The sequence below is a fragment of the Lampetra planeri genome, chromosome 7 (genome assembly GCF_965212315.1).
Source record: "Lampetra planeri chromosome 7, kcLamPlan1.2.h2, whole genome shotgun sequence".
In the NCBI taxonomy this organism is placed as follows: domain Eukaryota; kingdom Metazoa; phylum Chordata; class Hyperoartia; order Petromyzontiformes; family Petromyzontidae; genus Lampetra; species Lampetra planeri.
The window spans coordinates 5,019,000-5,044,775 of NC_136113.1; the positions used below are offsets into that span (position 1 = coordinate 5,019,000).

Here is a 25,776-nt window from a genome sequence, read left to right on the forward strand (position 1 = left end):
AAGTGAAGCAATGATTCAAAATGTAATCCCTTATAAGCAAGTTGAAGGGGGGGAGGAGAGGGGGGGGGGAGTTCATCAGAATGTGGTAGCCAATGAATGGAACGTATCGGGAGGGAGGGGGGTGGGAGGGGGAGGGAGCCAACAAAACATTTGGCGACGGCTTGGACGCGGCTGCTGCGCACGCCAACACAATGGGCAGAAAGGGGGGAGGGGAGGTCTGATACACATGATAGAACAAAGGAACGAAAATGCCCATGTTTATACCAATGCAGGCTGAAAAATGAAGAGAGTACTGTTAAAAATAACTGGGGATGTTAACACTCGGTGAAGTAAATTAAAATAGTGCCTGTCAGATAAGATGGTCCAAAAAGTGTAATTAAGTCTTTTTTGCGTGGTTAATAACATCTTTCCAGTGATTACTGAGTTTTGTTGGCTCCCTCCCCCTCCCACCCCCCTCCCTCCCGATACGTTCCATTCATTGGCTACCACATTCTGATGAACTCCCCCCCCCCTCTCCTCCCCCCCTTCAACTTGCTTATAAGGGATTACATTTTGAATCATTGCTTCACTTGATGCAGCTAATCTGGCTGTGACGGTCCCACCTGATGACGGAGACTTGTGTTGCCTCCGAAACGTCGTGAATTTTATTTTTATTTTTGTTTTGTTTTATTTTACTTTCATTACTTTTAATGTTTTACCTACGTGACTTTACCGAAAAAACCTGAGAATATGAATCATTGCAGTCACGAAAGCTTCAAATCTAGAATTTCTATCATTACTTTTATTAATTTGAATTTTATTATTTTTTACCTACGTAAAGTTACGTAGGTAAAAAGTAATTAATTTAAATTGTATTATTTTTTAATAGAAATATTTATATTATTACTTTTATTAATTAAAAATTTATTATTTTTTAATATAAATATTTCTATCATTACTTTTATTAATTTGAATTTTATTATTTTTTACCTACGTAAAGTTACGTAGGTAAAAAGTAATTAATTTAAATTGTATTATTTTTTAATAGAAATATTTATATTATTACTTTTATTAATTAAAAATTTATTATTTTTTAATATAAATATTTCTATCATTACTTTTATTAATTTGAATTTTATTATTTTTTACCTACGTAAAGTTACGTAGGTAAAAAGTAATTAATTTAAATTTTATTATTTTTTAATAGAAATATTTATATTATTACTTTTATTAATTAAAAATTTATTATTTTTTAATATAAATATTTCTATCATTACTTTTATTAATTTGAATTTTATTATTTTTTACCTACGTAAAGTTACGTAGGTAAAAAGTAATTAATGTAATTTTTATTATTTTTTAATAAAAATATTTAGATTATTACTTTTATTAATTTAAAATGTATTATTTTTTAATAGAAATATTTCTATTATTACTTTTATTAATTTTAATTTTATTATTTTTTACCTACGTGACTTTACCGAAAAAACCTAAGAGTATGAATCCTTGCAGTCACGAAAGCTTCAAATCTACAATTCATACCCTTTTGTTCTTTCGGTAAAGTCACGTAGGTAGAAAAAATTATTATAATAATAAAATAATATTTTCATGTGTTATTATTATTTTATTTTTTTACGTGACTTTACCGAAAGAAACTAAGGGAGTGAACCATGTTTTAGTCTCTGATAGCCACAATCCTGGAACCTCAAGGGATGATGCGGATTTGCTTCGGTTTTTATTATTACACAATTTCATTTAACTCACTCGGTCTGTTGTTGTTGTATCCTCAAATCTTGTAACTCAGTTTTAACCCACTTCCCAATGTGGTGTCGACTGCAAACTTGGTATACTTATGTCATACTGATGACAATACTATATTCTATCATAAAAAATATATAGATATTTTTTTAAACATTATTTTGTATATGTTATGTTTCGGCTTGGATCTAATTGTCCACAATAAACTGACATTGGCTGTAAATCACCGGGGTCCCTTACGTTATGGCAAGCTTGGGGGCCACCTCCTGGAGTCGTGGAGTTCTGCCATTACTAGTACGGTACATTTCATTAAAGCGTGTTTTTTTAAATATTAGGTATTGTTCTTTCTAGTTGTGCAGCGGTACTGATGTGTGTACGTATAAATAATACAACTACTCACTCTCACTCTTGGTGTGTTCTGTGGTAGCGCAGTGCACTATGACCCCACACCTTCCAATTAGCACGGTTGGTTACGTACGGTGCAAAAGAAGTTCAGCAAGGTGCATACTTACAATACACATCTCGGGTTTATCATGGACTTTCAAGCCTCACGTAAAAGAGATCTGTGAAAAGGGCACGTCAAGAATCGCCCTGTGACGGAAACCTACAGGAACGACCTGGGGTCGCCTCGGATGATGTGCTGCCAAATGCCACCCTCCCACTGATCCACTCAGTGGCAGAGGACCTGCCCTACAGCCTGGTCAGGGAACTTGGACACAACACTTTTAAACACACACATACACACACAACAACAACAACCGCCATTCGCCACTAAGTGGCGGTGACGTCACCACGACGCTTGTGCCAGGCCATGTGCACCTTGAGGCCACGTGAAGTGTCGAACGCCCGCTGGCAGGAGGTCACGGGGCAGACCCAGCAGGCGCCACGGGTCGACTGACCGAGATGACCGAGATGACTGGCTGATGCACCACCTATGCCCCCCACTGTGCCAACTTGCTGTGCCTTAGCCACATACACACACACACATAACGCAATGCGCATCAAAACCGAGAACACTCAAACCGACACAAGTCCCCTGGCTCCCTGCTCTGGCGAACATTCTGCCACCAAATGTGTTTTCTCGCCAACGATAGACAACCAACCCATCATCAACCAAGACCTCAACAATACAACCTCACTTCCGACTCAATTCCAGATATCCACCTCCCCTTCTGCGATCAAGCTGCTGTCACCATCCTCGACTCTCATCCAGATCCGGGAAGATCACTGCTGGCGAACAGAGTGGAACAACGCGGCCGTCTGGAATAATCACCTCGTTAGAGACCCAAACATCTCACCTCCTGGCTTTGACATTCCTCCCCCAAGACACTGACTCGTGTGATCAACAAACCGCGTCGGAACATCAACAGGTCGCTACGCACATCTCCTTCACAAATTGAACATTAAACACAAGCCACGGTGCCACTGTGGCCATTCAACCCAAACTATGGAGCCTATTGTAAACCACTGTCGTCTGTCCTCCTTCAATGGAGGAGCAAAACGACACGAACTCTCTCCTTGAAACCCTCTCGTGGCTAGCAGGCCTCGACATTGGCATTTAGCTCCTGGATATATCTGCCATACGCTAGAATTTAATTATACCTCTCTAGTTATTTCACGCAAAAAGGAGAAATTACCCCATTCATCTTGATTTGAAGCTTTCGTGACTGCAGGAATCCATACTCTTTGGTATTTTATATCTACGTGACTTTACCGAAACAACCAAAGAGTATACCCCATTCACGATGATGATAATAATTTCAAATTGTAACTCTCCACACAAAATTCACTCTTGCTCGTAGACAGCTCCTCCGATTAGCACGGTTGGCTACGTACGGTGCGAAAGAAGTTCAACATACATAACGACTAGAGACATGAGGAGGAACCACATACAAGCGGAAAGGCAACGAGAGCGGGCACCAACAATTGCTCAAGCTCTGCAGTCCTCTATTTATTAAGATGTTATCGGCCAATTAATAAGTGCTTATATGTGGGAGGAAACCAGAGCACGTGTGCGAGGAGGAAACATTCTATCTCACACAGATGTAACATGTGCAGTTTACAATTTTGCTGTACTGACTTCTCCTGACGCCCACGGGAAGGGAGTTTCGCAACATTTGTGAGATGAACCAACCGTCACCCCTGCAGTGCTGAATTACAGGCGTGTGCTACCACTGCCCAGCGATGATGATGATGATGAATTTATTATGCGTTATCTACTGCTGAATGAAGGCGTCCCCACGTCGTCGTTGTCATCCTTCACAGTCCTGTAATACTATAATACATCCCGCTACTGCGTATGAAGCAAATCTCGTTGCTTCATCTCTGTGCTGGTTATCCTCTTTTATGTTCCAATCTGTTACTAGTCTCATCCAATGGCAACCTTCGTGGTTTGTGTCATGCCCAAGCACAATTATTATCCTTGATAGTTCGTTTGATGCCTCTAATCTGTTTGTTCCCTGCTGCGTGTGTTCCCTAGTCTGTATTCGTTCAATTCTCAGCATACACCTCTCCATGATTATTCTTTGGGTCTTTCGGTAAAGTCTCGTAGATAGGTAATTTACCGTAAGACCCAAAGAATATGAATTCCTGCAGTCACGAAAGCTTTAAGTCGAGATCTCTCCATTATTGTTTGCGCACTTTTAACTTTTTCGTCGAATATCCTTGTCAGTGTCCACGTCATGTCATTCCAGACAACATGAACTGATGAAAAGTGTTTGTCTTTAGGCACAAATGTATATTCTCTTCTTAGGTTTTTTCGGTAAAGTCACGTAGAAAGTAAAATAAAATAAAAACAAAAATCACGACGTTTCGGAGGCAACACAAGTCTCCGTCATCAGGTGGGACCGTCACAGCCAGATTAGCTGTATCAAGTGAGGCAATGATTCAAGATGTAATCCCTTAAAAGCGAGTTGAGGGGGGAGGGAGAGGTAGGGGGGAGCTCATCAGACTATGGTAGCCAATGAAAGGAACGTATCGGGAGGGAGGGGGGGCGAGGCCAAAAGGGTGGGCGATGGACGTGGAAGCGCTTGTGCCCAAGCGGCCAATTACTGCACACGCCAACACAATGGAGCGATTGTGCGCAAGCGGCCTGCCACTGCACCCGCCAACACAATGGGCAGAGAGGAGGAGGGGGAGGTCTAATACACATGATAGACAAAAGAACGAAAATGATGATGGGTACAAACTTAGGGGGAGCTCATCAGACTATGGTAGCCAATGAATGGAACGTATCGGGAGGGAGGGGGGGGGCGGGGGGGGGGGGCGAGGCCAAAGGGTGGGCGACGGACGTGGAAGCGCTTGTGCGCAAGAGGCCAATTACTGCACACGCCAACACAATGGAGAGAGAGGGGGAGTGGGGGGTCTGATACACATGATAGACAAAAGAACGAAAATGCCCATGTTTATACCAATGCTGGCTGAACAATGAAGAGAGTACTGTTAAAATAACTGGGGATGTTAACACTCGGTAAAGTACAGTAAAATAGTGCCTGTCAGATAAGATGGTCCAAAAAATTTGTGATTAAGTCTTTTTTGCGTGGTTGATAACATCTTTTGGACCATCTTATCTGACAGGCACTATTTTTCTGTACTTTACCGAGTGTTAACATCCCCAGTTATTTTAACAGTACTCTCTTCATTGTTCAGCCAGCATTGGTATAAACATGGGCATTTTCGTTATTTTGTCTATCATGTGTATCAGACCCCCCACTCCCCCTCTCTCTCCATTGTGTTGGCGTGTGCAGTAATTGGCCTCTTGCGCACAAGCGCTTCCACGTCCGTCGCCCACCCTTTGGCCTCGCCCCCCCCCCCCCGCCCCCCCCCCCTCCCTCCCGATACGTTCCATTCATTGGCTACCATAGTCTGATGAGCTCCCCCTAAGTTTGTACCCATCATCATTTTCGTTCTTTTGTCTATCATGTGTATTAGACCTCCCCCTCCTCCTCTCTGCCCATTGTGTTGGCGGGTGCAGTGGCAGGCCGCTTGCGCACAATCGCTCCATTGTGTTGGCGTGTGCAGTAATTGGCCGCTTGGGCACAAGCGCTTCCACGTCCATCGCCCACCCTTTTGGCCTCGCCCCCCCTCCCTCCCGATACGTTCCTTTCATTGGCTACCATAGTCTGATGAGCTCCCCCCTCCCTCTCCCTCCCCCCTCAACTCGCTTTTAAGGGATTACATCTTGAATCATTGCCTCACTTGATACAGCTAATCTGGCTATGACGGTCCCACCTGATGACGGAGACTTGTGTTGCCTCCGAAACGTCGTGATTTTTGTTTTTATTTTATTTTACTTTCTACGTGACTTTACCGAAAAAACCTAAGAAGATGATTCCTTGCAGTCACGAAAGCTTCAAATCTAGAACAAATGTATATTACCTATACATTTTCAATTCAGTTTTCCAAAAGCACTCAAAGCTGTTTTCTCTCTTTTCTCCTTTCAACATTTTTATCCGTCTGCCTTTAATAAGTACCTCAAATATGCCTATTTCGTTGGGTTTTTCGGTTGTCTCTCCAATAGTTATTTTCTGTTGTTTAGCAAATGTAAGTTAATTTTGTCTTGTTTATACTCATCTTTATTTATACTTTTCAGCCGTCTTTAAGTCATTCAAACATTTGATGTAGGTCATTTCCAGTTATGTCATCATATTATCTCATTTGCATTTTCTCCATTTGTTTTCACCAAATATAATTCTAGATTTGAAGCTTTCGTGACTGCAAGGAACCATACTTTTTGGTTTTTTCGGTAAAGTCACGTAGGTTAAAAAAGGAAAACAAATAAATTAAATCACGACGTTTCGGAGGCTTGTGTTGCCTCCGAAACTTCGTGATTTAATTTTTTAGTTTTCCTTTTTTAACCTACGTGACTTTACCGAAATAACAAAAGAGTATTTCACCAAATATGTTCGTGCCTTTACGTTTCTAGAAATTAACTCTATCCACTTTCATCATTAAAGATTTAAACTTTCTTTCATTCACTTAGGCTACAATTCTGCTTCGCTTTGAATAAGTGTTATTTGAGAAAAAAAAGTTTATGGAAAATATATGATAGAAAGTAGACCTCGTTTAAAAATATTTCATTCAAGACCAGTGACTGGCTGCATAAAGTTACTGAAATCAATAATTCAATATGGTTTTTCAACTTTAATTTGTACTATTCTATTATTTGCACATAATTACCCTGGAAATCCTCACTGAGCCTCAATACTCCTTTAAAGGAGGGCCCTGCCACGTTTTTGCAGTCATGGACAATGTTGCTACGTATCATCCCAATTCATAAATTTTCAGGATTTTTTTTTTGCATTCGGATGTTTAGCCAATATCAGAGAACCCGATGGAAATCCATGCAGATAAAGGGAAGATAATATACAAGCACCGCACAAAGTACCTGAGTCAGGATTCGACCCAGGTTTTTCTGGCTGTGAGGCACAAGTGTTACCACGATGCCATCCTACGTCCGTTTAAACTTACACATGGGTAAAATACTTCCGTATAAAACGAGCTGTATTGCCAGCCAAATCCATAGTTTTCCTGATTGCTAGTCATTATGCTGTGCTGATAAACGCATCACATTCCCTGCCGAATCCCTGCTTACTCCATTGGGAAAACATGGAAACGTGAACACTGCTGATTTGCCTTGCGTGCAATTGAACGGCAGGCGGCGCTGTGGCTCCAGGTCAATTTTGACAGGCCTTCCATCACCCAGCAGTCGTTACCACTTTATAGTGTCTGTGCAATCGATTCTTCAGCACTAAGCGTTGTGACGACTCGCAGTTGAGGGAAGGGGAAGAGGGTCATTGAGTGGACACATGGAGAGCCATTTCCAGCGACGGCGTGACCACGTGTGATTGTAAGCTGCAGTCATCTCGATGTTGCAAGACACGTGTTTCCCCATCGCTTACAAAACAATCGCCTTGATGCCATTATAGATGATTAGTTCAAAGGCACCTAGTGCTGGGATAATTAACAATCGCGCAGAGTATATGACTCAAATAAATGCACCCCCCAGTTAAACTACATGGCATGGTACTCGTGCGCACCAAAGGGGCCGTCCATAAATGACGTCACGCGATTTTGGACGATTTTTGACCCCCCCCCCATCGTCATACGGCGTCACAAAAAGTCAGACCCCCCCCCCTCAAATATGACGTCACAAAGCTCTGCCCCTCCCCCAAAACCATATTTCCATTTTGAAAATAAAACATGCTTCAAAAATCGCTTTAAACTATTGTCATTGAAGTGCGTATTTAATGTGCCGCTGTACTCTGATGTTGTAGGAGAAAATATTTATAACAAAGTATATTCAATTAAGTAGAACGTGTTGTCTATATTTATTTAAAGTTTGGCATTTTGGTGTGACGTCACATTTCTCACCCCCCCCCCCCTCTCGTCACACATCGTCACAAATGTCTGACCCCCCCCCCAGGTGCGTGACGTCATTTATGGACGGCCCCAAAGCCGTTCAAACCTTGTTGCTCAACCACCAATCGCAGCGAGTGGGGCAGTTCCAATGGTCGTTTCTCGCGATTACTTGGCGTGGGTTCTTCACTTGATTATGAACAATCTAGCCTATTGTGCATGCATGTGTTTAAGGAATATGCAACCCAAAAAAAACATTTGTTATCTTGTAGGTATGATGTACCTTTGCTGTGTGCCGGGCTGTGACACACGTTAAAAACTTCAGTAAACAAAAAGGCGAAAGAAACGTTATCGTCGATGATCTTGCTAGAACATCGCTTGCAACGCCGCACCGGTGACTGCCACACGTTGAAATAGCTGCATTTATCTGGCAACAAAACTGACACCGTTTTTACAAGGAGTCATGTTTGCATTGGCCACAATACCTGCAGTCGGAATGCAAATAAAAAACACAACTCTGATAATGTATGCACTGTCTTTGAAATTGATTGGTCCACACCCGAGACCGCTTTCCTTAGAGCCTAGTCTCACATGGTGTTGGACCAGATGACGCCAAAAGGCACACAACTCAAAGACAATGCACCATCAGAGTATGAGAGCTCGGGGTAAGCATTGACACCATTGGAACCTCCTTTGCCAGTAGCTGCAATGACTCTGACTCTAGTTGAAGCTTTCAAGTTGTGCTACAGCCGCAGCAGCACAGAAGGCCTTCAGGACGAGAGCTTTCTCTGCTGTGATCCTCGGGGGGACTCGGTGACCCCGCGGGGGGTACCGGCTCCGCACGTGCTCGCACCCCGCGATCAGCTGGGCGGGCACCGCCGAACAGGGCTCGACTGCGCATGCGCATCCGCGAGTATCCCCGCCCCCATCCGCAGCCGCCGCCCCTCTACGCGTACGTCACCGCCCAGTCCAGCCCCGCCTTTCCCGTCCCCGCTCTTGGCGCATGCGCACAGCCGCTCGCGCCGCTCGCGCCGCCCCGTCCCCACCCTCGATCTGGCGCGCACGCGCAGTGGAGACGTCCCGGCTCTGCTCAAGGCAAGAGCCGAGCCGACCGGAGGCCCCCCCCCTCTCAACGCAACCCCCCCCCCCCGGTAGCCCCGCCCCTCAAACTCCGCCCCGCCTGTCGCCCCCCCCCCCCGCTAGACGCGCATGCGCAGTGGGTGTCTGCCGGCCATTTTGAGTAAGGCGAGGAGAGGGCGCTGGGCTGTCACTTCGCTCCCTCCTCCTCCTCTTCCACCACCGCCGCCACCGCCGCCGCGATTACTGCAACAGCAGCAGCAGCAGCAGGCGTCAGTGCACTGCCGCTCGTACTCGGTGCGATTCCTCATCACCGTCGTCGTTACGCGCCGCTCCTCGCGAAAACACAAGACGAGGACAGAAGGAGCGGCGAGACGCCGTGGATGCGAGGCCGGGCGGCCCGGGGTCGCGTCTCCTCCTCCTCGTCCTCGAGCGGTGGCAGCAGCGGCGATAACAACAACAGCAGCAGCAAGGGCGAAAGCAGCGCCGCCGACGACGAGGACGACGAGGCTTCACATAAGCCCGCTCACTTGTATTTATAATCCACATCGACCTACTGCTGCTGCTGCCGGCGGTGGCGGCGCGTCGTGCCGCGAGGAGATGACATAAACAACGAGGAAGGGGCGAGGGGAGGCTCCTGGTGTGTGTGTGTGACCGCCTCTCCTTCACCTTGCCTACCTGTCTGTCTACACAACGCCTGTCCTCTGCTGGGGCCCACGTACAGGCCGGCCAAGACAGAGCCGCCTCCCAACTCCTTCCGCGGCTTCGTCTCGACGCCCGCTCTCAAGTGGGTGGTGGTGGCCGGTGTCACCGCCGCCACCATCACCGACAACATCGTCACATCGTCCTCATCAACATCGGTGGTGGTGGGGGGGGGGAGCCGTGTGAATGAGCGCGATGTCGGCCGAGGTGCGCCTGCGGAAGCTGGAGCAGCTGGTGTTGGACGGGCCGCGGCTGCACGAGTGCGCGCTGAGCGTGGAGAGCCTCCTCGATGTGCTCGTGTGCATGCTGGACGAGTGCAACAATTCCACGCTGAGGCGCGAGAAGAACGTCGCAGAGTTCCTCGAGTGGGGTGAGTGGTGCCGTGGGGGGGGGGGGGTGGCTGGGGGTTGAGAGGTTAACACGAGTTGACCGAACGACCGCGCACTGGCTGACCAAACTAATCGCACCGTGTGCCCCTAGTCAAGACAGCATTCATCATGATGATCTCCATCAAGCTGATCTCCATCCTGGATTGCTCATGCCCTACCCACCCCCATCCCGTCCTTCAGACTTCATTACTGTAATGCCCTCCCCACCCACCACTTATTACCGCCGCCGCCGCCATCCCCTTACGACCAAATCCCACGACTGTCACTTCCGCTATCATCGCTATCACAAAGATAACCACCGTCAACATTACCGGGACTATCACCACCAACATTTCCATCGTCACTACCGACATCACCGCTATTGCCTGCCAGCATCATCATTACACCACTCCCATCACCACCATTATTAACCTCCATCGCTGGAGCCATCGTTGTCGTCGTTTTATTTCGCGTGGTTTGTTTAACCCCCGCGGCGGCCGTGTGCTGTGTCGGGCGTTACCGGCCATTATCCCACCACCTCTCTTTTCCATCTTCCCTCATCGTCCTCATCCACCCCTCTGAGCACATTCGCTCGTCTGCCAGCCACCCGATGGGACTATTCTTCCACTAGCCTACGGATGCGTCTTCCATCTTGCGGACGATGGATTTCTGTGGGCGGTGTTGCCATCTCTTCATTTTTACATCCCTTGCCATACCGCCCCGAGTCCCGCTTTTTTACCTCTCACGCCTTTCCTCTATCTGCTCGTTCGTTCGTTCCTCTCATTGCTCTCCTCACCATCCTCGGACGCACTCTCGGGGTGGCCCGGTAGCGTCGCCGCCCCCTCGTCTCTTTAAACGTTCCGCCCGCTGGAGAGGTGCCACGGCTGCAGTCAGCCAAGGCCCCTTCCTCGGGGTGGAGCGCTCGCTTTGGCCTCCGCCTTTACAATCCCACGGTAAAGGCACAGAAGCCTGTGAGGCACAGGTCTGTTGGGGTGCAGCCGGTCCGACCGGGTCTGCGGTCGGAGAGACGCTGGGAGCAGTGAGTAAGAAGGTGGATGAGGGCCCTCCTCATGGTGGCACACGCCAATTTGACCTCTTGGGACAAGCGGCCTCGTGGTGTCCACTTAACGGACGCTCACACTCCTTGCCGTGTGTTATCATCGCGGTGCCCGGTCACATTGGTAGACTGGGCAATGTCCGATGATGGGTTTATGCAGGCGATAATTGGAAATGGCTGTACTGGGTTGTCTTCTTTCGGTTGGTGCTGCTACGCTTGGGATGGTCTGAGCGAGAGTCAAACTGGGACTGGCCAAATATCGCTTGACTGAAGTTGTGCAACAGTCTCTTTGTCTGGGAGAAGTTGCAATGTCATCTGATCCAAAATAAAATGAAAATGTAATTGTGTCGTCCAAAAGGTCCAAAACCGAACGTGGTTTTGTAAGTTGATCATATTGTCATCGGTAAGATGACTCCATTTTCAGTGAACTGCTCAAGTACATACGCAATGTAAAAAATACTTCCTTTGGATGTGACCTTCGCTCCCACTTTTGTGCAAAGATGTGGCCGTTAAATGAGGCTTATGTTTATTTTACTAATGCATCTGTGTTGCTATGTAATTTGGTGTCCATAAACCGGCTTTTTAGGTCATTGGCATTCCTAAGACGTGGCTTGAGCAGCTGATGAGCAAGCCAGTGCTGCCCCCACGTCAGGGCTGTGGGGAGGTACAAGGTGGCTTAATAAAAACAAGGAAGGGTGGCCTTTGATCGCTGTGACTAATGTGGCAAAGTATCAAAGCTTTAATATAATTCATGCATGGACCTGTTAATGTGCTTCTTAAACTTACTGTATATGAGTGGCATTTAAATAACATTTAGTATTGTGATTAAAACAAATTGAAGGAAAAAATGACTTGGTCCATTCACCTGGAGTGTGTCTGTGCGTCCATTAAAATTACCGTCCATCAATCATTACTCAAATCGTGTCCCATCCGTTACATTTGCAAGTGATGTTCGAAGGTCATGCAGGCGTTTTGATTGTAATGGAAGGCAGCCCTGGGGTTGACCTGTCTGTAGGGTCGGATTTTCAAGAATGTAGGAGGTCTGGGCCCGACTGCCACGCCTGAGCGAGACAGATTCCCTTTGACGTTAGTGCCTGCTGTGTTTGTACATGATACCCAAACAGAAGTTTACATGTGTGTAATAAATCCATATACTGGCCATCCACTGTAACCTTGCCCGACACAACACAGTCGGCTGTCTGATAACATTTACATGTTAGCTAACAGAAGCATGTGGTGCATTAAATTCACACGAGTCATTTCACTTTAATTTTGCTGTCGAGATTTTACATAAAAATAAAATTGCTTGAACTATCTTGTGCATGAAATATGCAGATTTGACAATGTGTAGACATTTTAAAATGTCTCAACTCGTGGGCAAACATTAACATCTTAAATGTGTTATTTGTGTTTTTTTTATAGATTGTAGCTTTGGAAAGTCAGTATATTAAAGTGCACCTTTAATGTGGGTGGTTGTAGTACTGAGCTGGAAGTGGGATTACAGAACGAGATGAGGCACAGACGGACTAAATCACGTGAACTCGAACTCTTTGGGTCAGGACGACATTTAGATGACATTTCTCCTGTGGTGATTGACCTCTTGTAAAACGTGCACTTTGATTAACATTGTTTGTTATTGGTCACTTAATCACCATCGGTCTGTGGCAGGTAGGTGTGTACATGTGTAATTTCTGTGCACCCCTGTAAAATTGGCACCTGACGTCAAAGTGACTTATCAAAAGCACACTTGCTCAATCTTGCACAACAGAATTGCCAAATCAAACAGCTGCAGCCGGTGGCTGTTGGTCCTCACAACTTTCATGCCAATTAGCCACCTGCGTAGCATTCCATCGCAATCATCCCAGCGTTTAGCCGTCCACCTAAACTTTGACCTTTTCATGACTTGTTTCATAGTGGGAGTTCGGCGCTGGTGACCCAATTAATCGTTGGTGTTAATTCCCCCCCTCCCCCCCAAACAAGTGTTGCGTTCATTAGAAATTTGCAAGCTCGTTGGCTTAATTGTCACGCGACTGCCAGAGGTGATTTGGAGTGTCATCAAAATGTTGCCTGCGTGTAGAGACGAGTGCAGGTACAGCGCCCCAGACCAGGCCGTGTGTGCAGCGCCGAGCGTACCAAGCTGCTCCAGGGATTTCAGCAATGTCACGTTATTGGCTTCTGGCATGACAGCTGCTCCAGTACAAACGCTTCCGGTAGCTCCCCCATCCCATCTCCCCCAACCCCCTTCGATGCACAGCCTGCTCTGCTGACACAGCCCCACATTAGCAAACATCGCAGGGAGAACAGGGGGCCCAAAAGCCACTGTCTGTTCTAGCACCTCCCTTAGGACGTGAGTAAATATGCAGTTTCTTTATTAGTCCTCATTCTTTTTTTGTGAAGGGGAATGTTGCAGCATTGTTCTTCAACATGTGACCTCTTTTGCTGTTTCTTACTGCCTGATAGCAAATGCATCAGTCTGCAGACATTCACATTTTGGGTAAAATAGGTCATGTTCTATTTGCAGCAGCCAAATACATTTTTAAATTCGTCCCAATCTATGCCCATCCTGTCTTGGAGCCAAGTGGAAAATGCAAGGAATGCAAAATCTGTTTCGTGCATGTACATTCTTGTTAAACAAAGAGTATGGTGGAGGGTCTTCCCACTATGTTGGTAGCGTTGTGAATGTGGCAATGTGTTTTGTGGCACCTCTGGGAAAATGGGAGATGGGGCTTCATTGTGAAGGAAATTAGGTTCAAAAAAGAATCAATATCCATGCTGTCCTTGCAGAAGGGACCCTTCCCTCATTCCTTTAATTTATTAGCATGTGGTCCTTACTGAACGGTAATAATAATGATTATAATAGGGCATTGTGATAATGTATGCCTATAGTGCTTCAATAAATTATAGAGCACACTTTGCTCCTCGAATGTCTGAATGTGGCAAAACCTCAATTTAAACTCGCTTGCCTAATCATCCATTTCAGATTACAGATAACAAAGTCTTAACCGTGGAGACAATTCTAAGAAATCCTGTTTGCTTTTTATAACAAATTAGTGTTTTGGAACTAGCTTTAATTCTGGTTTAATTAAGTGAGGTGAGAAAAAACCCAACACTTGAGTTCACGGAAACGTTTGAGTCTCGTTCGCTGGCTCATGTGGTTACGCTTGGCCACAGTCGTACGGGTTTGGGCGAGCGCCGGCTTGCGTCGCACACTGCCGTGCGTGTCGCACAAAATACCAGAGCGCCGATTTGTGTTTATGAGAAAATGTAAAAAAATACGAGTCTAACGTCTCTCTTACGGCATCTCTCCCCCAGTCTCATTGGGTGCAGTTCTCGCTGCCAGTTGTCACATGTTCACAACTTGACGGTGATCTTTCACCTGTCTTAAGTCATCACGGTGACACTTTCTGTTCAGATAGGTACGATATGTCCTATCGTAGCAGCGCTGAATGTAAACACAAGGGGGGAAAATGCTACTGTAAGCAGTGATCATAGCTGAACTTAGGTGAACTCTGAACAATATTTTTTTCTTAAGTTACGTACATTGCTTTTTTACCCTTCGTACTTGCACAGCATGTAGTACAAGTGCATTTTTTCGAGAAATTGCCCTTTATGGCATTCTCATAACATGCATATCAGGTCTCTGTGGACAACTAAGTACAGTAACCAATTGGCTGGAAGGTAAGTGGGCTCCATGTCGTATGTGGCATGGTGAATGAGACAATTGAAATTGGCCTTTACGGTAGTAGCGGTCACTTAGTGAGATATTACTTGACAAGCACAACAGTTGACACATTCCCTTATTCACAGTTTACATTTGTTGGTGATCATCGACTACTTTGTTATCTTTGCTAAAAATAAATAACATTTCATGATCATCTGCAGAAATTCGTATTTCTTTTGGGGTAGAATTTTACCTTTGGGTTAGACTTGTGCTCTTTTGTAGTCCATGCATAAGGTGTACAATGAACACTGTATACATTATATAAATGCTGCTTTGCGTGGCCCCAATCTTCTTCTTGAACAGGAGAGGATAATTGTTGTTGGCAAGCAGCGTTGTTTGTGGAAACATTACATTGGCCAGTTGTGCACCTGCCTGAACCCGCGCAACAAAGCCATCCCAGAGGAAGCAATAATGAAACCAAAGAGATTTAATTTATTCTTTACAACTGGTACCTACACCGCAGGATTTTGCGGAGGCTTGGCTGGCCATGTATGTCTGCACGAAAACAACATCGAGTTTGTTATGACTCGCGCGACTTTGTGTACGTGTTCATAGGCTTGCACGTTGACACGCTTTTGAGGGTCGGTTATTTGTGAGCATGTTTATCTCAGGTGAATCACCGGATGTAGAATAAACCGGTGCTCTCTTTAAGACAGGGCCTCCGTTCCATAGGGTCCGATGTACTGTATTATGAAGCATTTTCTATTCTGAGCGGCGATGTCAGCGAGTATCCCTTAAATTGCGAGGGGGGAAGGATGTGACTGAGGCTTCGTGGCTTCCTCTTCCTGCCGCCCCTCGAGTGCGGTTCTGTACGACGCACGCAGGGCCCTCTCGACTAATGGCTTCCGTGCCTTGTAGCCTTTTCTCCCACTGTCCAGCGACACAGCCTCTGCCAGATTTATTGAAAGACGCGTTTGGAGACTGGTCACTTTGGCGGTTCTTGTGTGAGGAAAGCAGATAGCGAATTGACTGCCAGCCCTGCATGCCCATTGGCAGTCGTTTTAATCTTTCATGTGTTTAAACACATTTGCTAGTTTTAATTTCAAGAGTATTACATGTAAACAAAATTGTGTGCGTTTAAAACAAGTGGTTGGACCAGTGGCACAGTGATGAATACACTGCGGTATGAACCCGTGTAACCCGAGTGAAAATCCTGGCCATTGCTCACATCAGTGGCAAGTGATATCTGAACCGGTCCTGGCTTGCCCCTCCTTTTCAACAACCCTCACTGACCAGCTTGTTGGAGTTCTAGTCAAACAACAATCATGACTAATGCATGGGGAGGCTTTCACGCAACATTGTACTGACCAAAGGGGCTGAAAATATGAAATGTTTATTGTGCCCTAGTTAACAGTGAAAAGCAGAGGTTTCATTTGTTCAGCCTTAGTCTTCCTCACAAGTACTTAAGTAGCTGTGAAACATACATTTCCGTGCATTTCTCAGACGAACTGCAGCAGACCAGTGCGTGATAAATATCATTAATATTAAGTATAGTACTACACATTCGCATTTCTTGCCCGAGTACTCCTTTTAAGCGTCCACCTGGCCTGCACGTTGCCATGACTCTACACGCAACTGAGTGGCTGACCAACAGCAGCTCGGCCATTTACCAGTTGATAATAAGCGTAACGAAGGCTGTATGTGGCGGGGTGTACTATTTTAAACCCACATGTGGTTAGCGGGGGGGGGTGCGGCCTTTGCAGAACCAGGCGAAACCGCTGGGTAGCGAATGCCGGGGCATCGCCACTGTGACATTGATTTCCTTGCGGCTGCTGTGTCCGGCCGCGAGGGGAGACCACGGAGTGCCTGCAGCTTGCCGTCACTCCGCTTGCTTCTTGATGCCGGTCCTGTAGGGTTGACAAATAGTTCACGGTAATTGAGTGACGTCGCCGACTGACCGATTTTCCAGCAGGGGGGGGTGGCGGCGGAATGGGGTTGAAGAGCGGCAGATTGAAAAGCTCTCTCCGCGGTGCACTTGGGTCCCCAGCGTGTACTGTGTAATTGATTGTTGTGTTTGCCCCCTTTCGTTGATTAAAGTGGCCCAGTGTTTTGGTAACACCTATTTGTATTATTTATCTAGCTGTTTGTAATTAACATGTGTCTCTTCAAAGGGCTATGTCAGTCGTCTTATCTGATGTTAATTTTCTTATTGTCATGTAAGTCTGGGCAAATGTATGCAGAACATGTCTGCACTTGAGACCAGTGAAGTTTGTAATTGTCATCACTTTTCTTTTACGGGATTGCCAATGCAGAGTGGCTTATTGATTATAAATCTTCAGCAATCACGGAACAGTATGGTATTAGTGAGGGTCAATTAACACACCTGACCACTCTTTGCAGTGTCCTAGCTAGAGCTTGTGATGATGAAATGGGATAATGCGCTGAAGTGACCCAACCATACTTGATCTAATATAGGAGCACTTGGGTAATTTATCCAATATTTGAATTGTGACACCATTGAAAGATTGCACTTAATTTGATCCCTTTGCTAATGGGATCATTCAGCAGCAGCATCAGTAGCAGCCTATCCGCCGTCAGTGCTTTCCTATTATGGACAAGCCCCCTGCCTTGTCGAATTATTATTACATTAATGTGCAGCAAGTAAGCAAATCCTGGATATTTTAAACTGAGCCAGCAAGGATATCCTGCCCTCGCTTCTGTGTAATAACAACCATTAATGTGGGTGGGAGCAACAGCCCTTTACAATTCACACACCCTCTCGCTGACAAATTCCAGATACCGTAACTTGCATTCTTGCCTGATGCTGAGATGCACATTCTATGCTTTGCATTTGATACCAGGGCTAGTGATTTTCTTTTTTAAATCTGGGGGTGGGGGGGGGGCACGGGTACGGTGCGGCGGCGGGCGGACACCCGGTTATGGGACCGGTTCCGAAACACGGCTGGATGCTGACCGTGATCTGATATGGAGTCTTTGCTCACCAATCCCCAGCAGCAGATGTGGCTTGCACATTGCAGGTAAAAATCTCGGTTTGCACAAAATGTTGTGGTTGTTCTCCATTCCTGGCATATGGAAACTTACTGCACTAACGACTTCTGCTTATCTAGACTGAGCACTAACAACCCAGTCTCAACCAGCAATGCAAATGGATGGGCAGGAATTCGTTTTTTCAAATCTTTCCCTTTATATCCAGGCAGTTTGTATGAATGTATGTTGAACTTCCTTTGCGCCGTATGTAGTCGACCATGCTGTAGTGCTATGTCCGACTGTCCATTTCCCTACATTGTTCATTGTGCACTTCTCAATAGTTAGCTTAATTTTGTCATTGACTCTTGTAATGTATTTTTAATGTGTGATGTTAATCCCCCCATTCACGGCAGCTGGAAAATTACAAATCTAAGACCTACGGGTTGCTACCCCTGCCGTGCTGTTTACACAACCATAATTTATGGGTGTGTAAGGAAAGAAAACGTCTTCTGAAATTTCAGAGTAACCCTCCTGTTACGTTTTGAATTAACATGACTGAAAACAAGCCATTGTATCACAGCCTCTAATTACTGGGATATAAATGGAGCGTGGCATTAATTGTAGATGTACACAGCCAAGCAACCCGCAGACGCGTACCATCACGCTGACATGACCCATTGCGCTCGCACTTGAACATACTCATCGGAAATCTCACACCCACCCACTGTAATGAGACTAGGCCCAGGAGTTGCTTATTAAAATAAAATAAATAATTAGATTATCACGCTTTGCAGGCTTGGGGAAAATCTAAGTAACCTTCACAGATGGTCCTCTTTATAAAAACCGACCTATGCAGGCCCACAGCTGAGGCCGCGTGTGCCTCCTCCTCCACCCTGCTATGTGAGGCGGAGAGTTGAGCTGAAGTGCTTTAAGAATGCGGTATAGGAAGCAGTATCTTTGTGCAGTGATTTAAATATACTCTTAGGTTTTTTTCGGTAAAGTCACGTGACTTTACCAAAAAAAAACCTAAGAGTATGAATCCTTGCAGTCACGAAAGCTTCAAATCTAGAATTTAAATATTGATCCATTAATCACAATGAGCACAGATGAGTCGTTGATTGTTGATTTATTGAATGCTGAATAGAGCCTGCAAAGTACTTTTTGTAGTGTTGATCAGTAAAACAAGGGTTTTCCCAGAGACGCTTTAAAGTTTAAATGAACAATTTGTCTCTTGCAGGTTATTTATACATATCTGAGATATTGTGTAGCTATAACCATATCAGCCGGAATGTGGCCAAAATCGTCATATCTCTCAGTGCTTGGATGGGTGATCACCGTGCAAGCCAGGTTGTCATAGGCTTCTGTGGGGCCAAGCGGTGATCAGCAGAGGGCAATGCAGTGAATGCATTGTTATACTGAGCTTCTGCTCCCACATCTATACTCCCCGACTTCAACAACATTCACTACTGACCAGTGAGGTCAGTGGTGGTCAAATTAACCTCACAACTCGGCTGGCCCTCAACTAGCAGTGGATTGACAAAAGAGCTGTAAATGTAAGGCATAGTGTACTACTTTACCATAAAAAGTGGGCCTAAATATAGCTTCGAGCAGTTTTATAATTTTTAGAAAGCTAATCCTGCAAGTTGATTTTGAAAAATTGCAGTGCTGCAAAGTAGCACTTAGTGTGCACTTTTGTGTTTCCGGTGCCATGATTTCGTGTCGTTATGAATTCGGTTCCATGTTCCTGACGGTGTGTGGCACTCCGGTGTTTGGCGGTGCTCGTACACCGTAATACCGCAGCATGTGCGTCGCATTTGTTAGCGTCGAGACAACGACGCCCATGTAGTCATCGACCTGAATTTGAAACCCAATGAGGAACAGGGAGTTGAGCTGAAGTTTGCTGAGCACACGTTTGTGCTGCGCGTCAATGAGATAATTATTTGTTCGGACTTTGAGACGAGCAGTGTCTGGCCATTTACATTGTTAAAACGTCGAATCGTGGCATCTGCATGAGCCGCCAGGTATTCGTGTGAGAGTGTTTGAGTAACATTCCACGTGTGTTCTGTATGTGCAGCCCACTGGATCACATTCGAGTGGCCCCCTTGCATTAAATGACCTCTGCTTTAGCCACATTGAATGCAATTACCTGTCCTCGCATAAAAGCTGTGTGTATATTTCATCCGTTTGCATTTGTACCCTTTGCAAAGTCTGTGCATTTGCTCATTACTGAAATTATTGTGGCCGGTGCTGCTTACTCGGAGGAAAGGCAGTTGTCCAAAACAGTTGTTCTTTCCTCCATTAATAGTTTAGATTTTGATCAGCAGATGATAATTATCAAACTTTGTTTTTTCTACCCCTTAGTGTTGTGTAATTCACTTTCTCTTCTTGTGACGGTGTAATCCTCAGCACTGTGGAAGTTCCTAACGGGGACAAGGTTTTTCAAATGTTCTGTTTGAGTTGTTTCACTCTGCATAGAGTTCAGGATAGCATAATTTACCATTGTGGCTAATCACCTAACACCCTGAGTGGATACACCCTGCTGTTAGATAGTCAGTCTTTACGGAATTTAACAAAAAAATAATGTACAGTAACTTTACAAACTTTGGTGCTGCGTTGGATTAACACTACAAGTAAAATGGAGCCAAAATGCCTTCCTGCGGAGTTGAAACGTGTGCACTACGTTACATTTTTCAGAAATCGGCTCGGCTAGGGATTGTGCCTATATATAGTGTAGGCAGGCGGCATTATATCATTGACTGGGGGGGGGGTGGGTGGGGAGCGTCCACAGTGCTAAGTGCAGGAAAGGGGGGGGCGGTATGAGGTGGTTCCAGCAGAGAGTCTGAGGCGGCTGGGATTGACTGGAAAGAGACTTCAGGACCCCTGTTGTTTAAGAGTAGGAACTGCTGAATACTGCACATCTTCACGTCCCATGGGGTGGGGGGGGACTCCTTTTGGCCAGCTCGGCAAAGATGAGCCGGCGATGAATTAGATGCACATGGGGTGTGCTTGACGTTCACGATGCTCGTCTACATTGCGTTGCCAATGATACGAATCATTACTTTGTTTTGTGTGCGTGCAAAAATGTAAACTGACCGATTTTTGTTATCAGAAGTTACCTCGACGGCTGAAGTAAATTAATGTTATTTTGATGGATTGACTTTAATATCTGCTCAATGAAGACAACTCTCTCAACATACCCCCCCCACACCACCGCCCCACAACCCCCCCTCCCCCCCTACAAATATGGACCGGGTTTAAAATGTGTCCAGCTGTTTGCCGTTAAAGCTGTGATGGAAAAACGGTCGACAGTTGTAAATCTGAGCGAGGGTGGCTCGCGTGCAGCGGGGTTAATCTGGCTTTAGTAGCGCTGCCCGGCCGGGTTGTGGGAAACGGACATGTGGGTTCGGCACGAGGCATTGGCGGCGGCGGTGGTGGTGGTGGTGAGGGGCGGCGGCGAAGCTGGTCGAGGTCGCCCTCCCGCTCGCAAGGCCCAACCGGAAGTATTAGGCACGTCCCGCCGTTTCCTGCGGCGCGGATATTCCCTCTTTTGTGTTTGCAGCACAGGGCATATTGACCGTGAAGTTGGGGATGGGGTGTGCCACAGCGAATGGCATTGGGGCGGGGGAATGTTGGCGCAGGCACCAGCCACACTGGCGCATGCACACATCAGAGCCACGAAGTGACCTGTACGTTGTGTCCCGTAACCTGTCGCTGCTTCATTGATATCCGCTTGCTTGAATATAACGTAACGTTTTACTGCCACCCTTCTCGGAATAGATGTTGTACAATATAACTTCAGACTACAGACCTTTAACTTTTTGGATGCAAAGGCCAAATATTTATGATCCAATCGGGTTTTCATTGAGAGAAATTGCTTTATATGTGTGCCGCACTGTAGCAGCAGTGGGATTTCCTGAAATCGGGCCCAATTCATGGGGTTGTTGACAATTGCTTTGGTTTTATGTGGTGCAGCTGTAAATGCTGTATAAAATGACCTCAACTTCGCATGTGTTATGAAATCTGGCGTTGGGCAATATGCATGTGATGATTCAACGATGACAATTTATTTGTTTGTATCTAATATATTGATCAAATCGTGTGTGAGAGAACCGATTATTTACAATGTATGCAAACCATTGTACCTTTTAGGCTAATGAAACAAATGATACAGAGGGCGGTAATTTGAGACCGCAGAAACAAGGCTTAAACTAGTTTACACTTGAATCTATTCAAAACCCAGAATCGTGATGATTTGTTGAGTGGTGGTGGGGCTGGAGTTTGCCGAGCGGTCCATTGACAAACTGGATGTTTGGCAGGGATTGGCCGAACGTGACGTGCATACGCGTAAGGGACAGGTGCCAGCTGTCAGTGCGCGGCTTCACCTGTATGAGATTGGTAAGCAGCTGTTGAGAAAGGCCTCGTTTGGACAATGGCTGTGCGTGACTCACGATTGCCAAGGGTATTGTGTAGTTACTGTGTCCTCCGTTTCTAACAACGTTAGTGCCACGTGTTGGGGCGCACACGGCTCAACGTTGATTTTACATCCCCGTTACTCCCTGGAAAAAAAGTCGGATAAGAGCACATAATTGATATGCGGAGTAGAACTTTATAAATTTGTAGGCTAAGATTAATTGTCATTTGCTGAATTAATTTGAAATTGAGGTTAAATATGTGGTTATTGCTTCAAAATTAAGAGAAAGATATACAATTCAAATTGGTTTTATAGAGCCCTGTAATGTGGTCAGGCGGGGATGGAGGTACAGTAATTTGCACGCAGTGCTATGAATCCAGCAACCTGAGTTAGATTCACATCCATGTCTAACATGAGTGGTGAGATTCACATCCATGCCTAACATGAGTGACGAGTTAAATCTGGACTTAAGGTACTCTGATTTCACAAGCTGACCCTGACCAACCTGGTCAAGTGAAGTCAACCAACCATTACCGACACTGCGTGGTGGGCGAGACCTTCATTCAGGAGTGGATTTGACGAAGGGCTGTAAATTATTATAAAAACGTGAACACATCTCGACACAGTCCAAATAAGGCAATACGTTTGTCTGATCGTGTTGAAAGTGGTCACATGTTGACTGGTTTGCCTATAATATCCACGCATGAGCGGTGGTGGATGGGTGTTTTAAAAAAATGCTTTTGTTTGGTGCTCGAAGCAGCCTCTTGTCTAAAACATGTTTATCCACTTGACAGCAGCTGCTGTAGCAGAAAATGGCTTCTCCCCGACTCCTTGGGGCTCACGCTTTGTGGGCCGTTGATCGTGCGCTGCTTGTTCGTGCAGTTTCAGCACAACGCGTAAAGCCTGCTCACACTCCTGGGTGTTTGCTGCACGTCCACTTGCCTTTCCGGTGTGCCAAATACACTTCTTTTGCACCATACGTAGACAACCGTGCTGACAGGAAGTGTAGGGGAAGGACAACAAACTAACCACAGACGCAGTTCTGAAGAAATTAGTTTTCAGTCTAGATTTAAAAGTGCATATCCCCATTGGCTTCCGAATATCGGCAGGAAGAGCGTTCCAGACGGCTGCAGAAGCGCATGTAAAAGTGCGCGTTTCTTGTATCGAATTGATCATTTCCAATTGCTCTGAGGCAATAGCATCATTATTACTACTGTAGATTTACATACATCCACCGCAAAAGCAATATATCTGTGCAGTAATACAATTGATTCACGTCTTCTCCTTTTACGTAATTTCACAAATACGTCGTCGCTTTATTTATACCTCGACCTGATTTCCATCACCCCAAGCCGCCACACTTCCGTCGCTGACAGCATCCGTCCATTCTCGTATCTGTCGCCTCAGCCTTCAACTCCGCCTACCCTGTACATGAACTACTTTGCGTCGCGCATAAATAAATGTGTTGTACTGTAGAGTACAAGAAAATATTTACGTAGGGTATTTTGCTGAATATAGTGTACTGTCACTTATTTTATCCTCTGGAATTTGTGTTAACGTTTACTGCCGTACACTATTGTTGTGTACAGTATTTTTAGTAACTTTACGGAACGTTGTGGGTATGTTTAGGATGAAAATGCGCGCATTAACACAGAGCTGCACCATAACCTCTGTTGTCTTTGTTTATCTCTCGTGGAGAAATTGCTTTGATTTACGTCGTTTCGATTTTGGTCCCACCTTTGACGACATTAACCGGGGTATAATTCTACTTAACTCAATTCGTGATACTGAATTGTCACAGTTCAGCCAGATGTGGAGGGAAAGGAGTCCATTGCATACCTAGCAATGAGGCGCTATCGCTCCTAGGCTAATGTGCATTGCAGAGTTATTCGTGGCAGTAATATATTTACCTTTATTTTGTGTATTCCCATACGCAACGAGGAGTTAAATAAAGTGTTCCTTTTTTATATGTTTGGAATACCCACATTGTAAGGCGCGGAGGAGAGGTTGGTGGCAGGAACCTGTCGGATCTGTTTTGCATGCACCGATCCGCAGGGGTTCACAACTCCAGTCCTCACGGGCTGAAAATCCTGCATGTGTTATCAAATGACTTCAAATATTTTAACTGCTTAAGAGTTGAAAACAATGAAAAGAGATCAAATTCTTTACTCTTTGGTTCTTTCGGTAAAGTCACGTAGATGGAAAATTAATAGATCACGACACAGTTCTCCTGCTGTGTTTGTCTGATGACGATTGCTTGTATTGCGATCGAAACGTCGTGATCTATTAATTTTCTACCTACGTGACTTTACCAAAAGAACCAAAGAGTATGGATTCCTGCAGTCACGAAAGCTTAAAATCAAGATCTAATTCTTTAAAATACTATTTTAAATTGGCTTCGATTAAATAGAGAGCTCTTATTTCGGCAAAACCAAAAGATCAAGAAGAGACATGTTTTTTCGAATTCGATACGAAACTCAATATTTCAAGAGCAGCAATAGATGTATGTGAATACTACATGCATACATTACGTCACGAAGCAGTCGGCAAAGAGCTGCATGCGTACATCCGGAGCCGCAGGTTGCCGATCCCTGTGCTAGACCAATCACTTTAGAATGTGGGAGGTGGAGCTGTTAGAACTTGCGCAGTCGATGGCTGGATTAACTTAACGGTGGGCAGGAGGAGCCTGCTGGCGACTCCAATCCAATACCCTTCGTTTAAGCATGCGACAGCCCGTTGAGGTACACAGTATTCTTAGGAGGGAGACCCGGTGAACCATCATGAGTGGTGGTGTCAGAACGGTGCATAAAATCCGCCGGTAGAAAAGAAGCCAATCGTTTGGGGGGGATGATGTGTTGGCGGCGGTTCGCAAGCAACAAATAAGAAGAAAACTCAACACGTTTGTCAGTAAGACTTTGTCCTTGAAAGGAAAAATACCTCGGATACATTAGTGGAAGGCGCCTTACAAATAGATGACGTTTTGTGCAAGGCCCTTCATAGCATGTAAAAAATAGACGAGAAATGGATCAAAACCTGGAGAAATTTTTATCTTATGCTCACAATAAAAGCATTCAGAGTTTTGTGTGAGAATCTATTTTTTTTGCTTGCCATATTTTTACGGTGCCTGTGAACACAATCACTTACAATGTGCACAATTTGCCTCAGCAGGGTTGAATCTGGATAGAGCTCGAATGCGCAATCACAAATCATAGAACAAGTGTCTTGGCTGAAGCGGAGCTACGTTTCGGCAGGCAGCAGTGCAGCAACATCATTTGTACTGTAGCATGTTCTAAAGTCTACTCTCTTTCACCAGCCCACACTGATCAGTGTGGTGAAGTATGGTCAAATAACCACCAAGCCCCGTTTAGAATGAAGAGGCCCTGATCCAACAGTGGTTTGACAAAAGAGCTGTGCATGT

At 45.4% G+C, this 25,776-nt stretch overlaps 1 protein-coding gene across 4 annotated transcripts in view; it reads left to right on the forward strand.

The window, feature by feature from the left end:
• The first annotated feature begins 9,994 nt into the window (after positions 1 to 9,994).
• Positions 9,995 to 25,776, forward strand: part of LOC144719830 (serine/threonine-protein kinase MRCK alpha-like) — an 82,042-nt gene continuing 66,260 nt past the window's right edge. For 3 of the 4 annotated variants that reach the window (XM_078596057.1, XM_078596058.1, XM_078596061.1), the window contains exon 1: positions 9,995 to 10,243. In XM_078596057.1, the coding sequence (XP_078452183.1) occupies positions 10,060 to 10,243 (184 nt within the window). In that variant the 5' untranslated portion in view covers positions 9,995 to 10,059. The remainder of the gene's footprint in view (positions 10,244 to 25,776) is intronic. The other variant, XM_078596059.1, reaches the window with a different exon arrangement.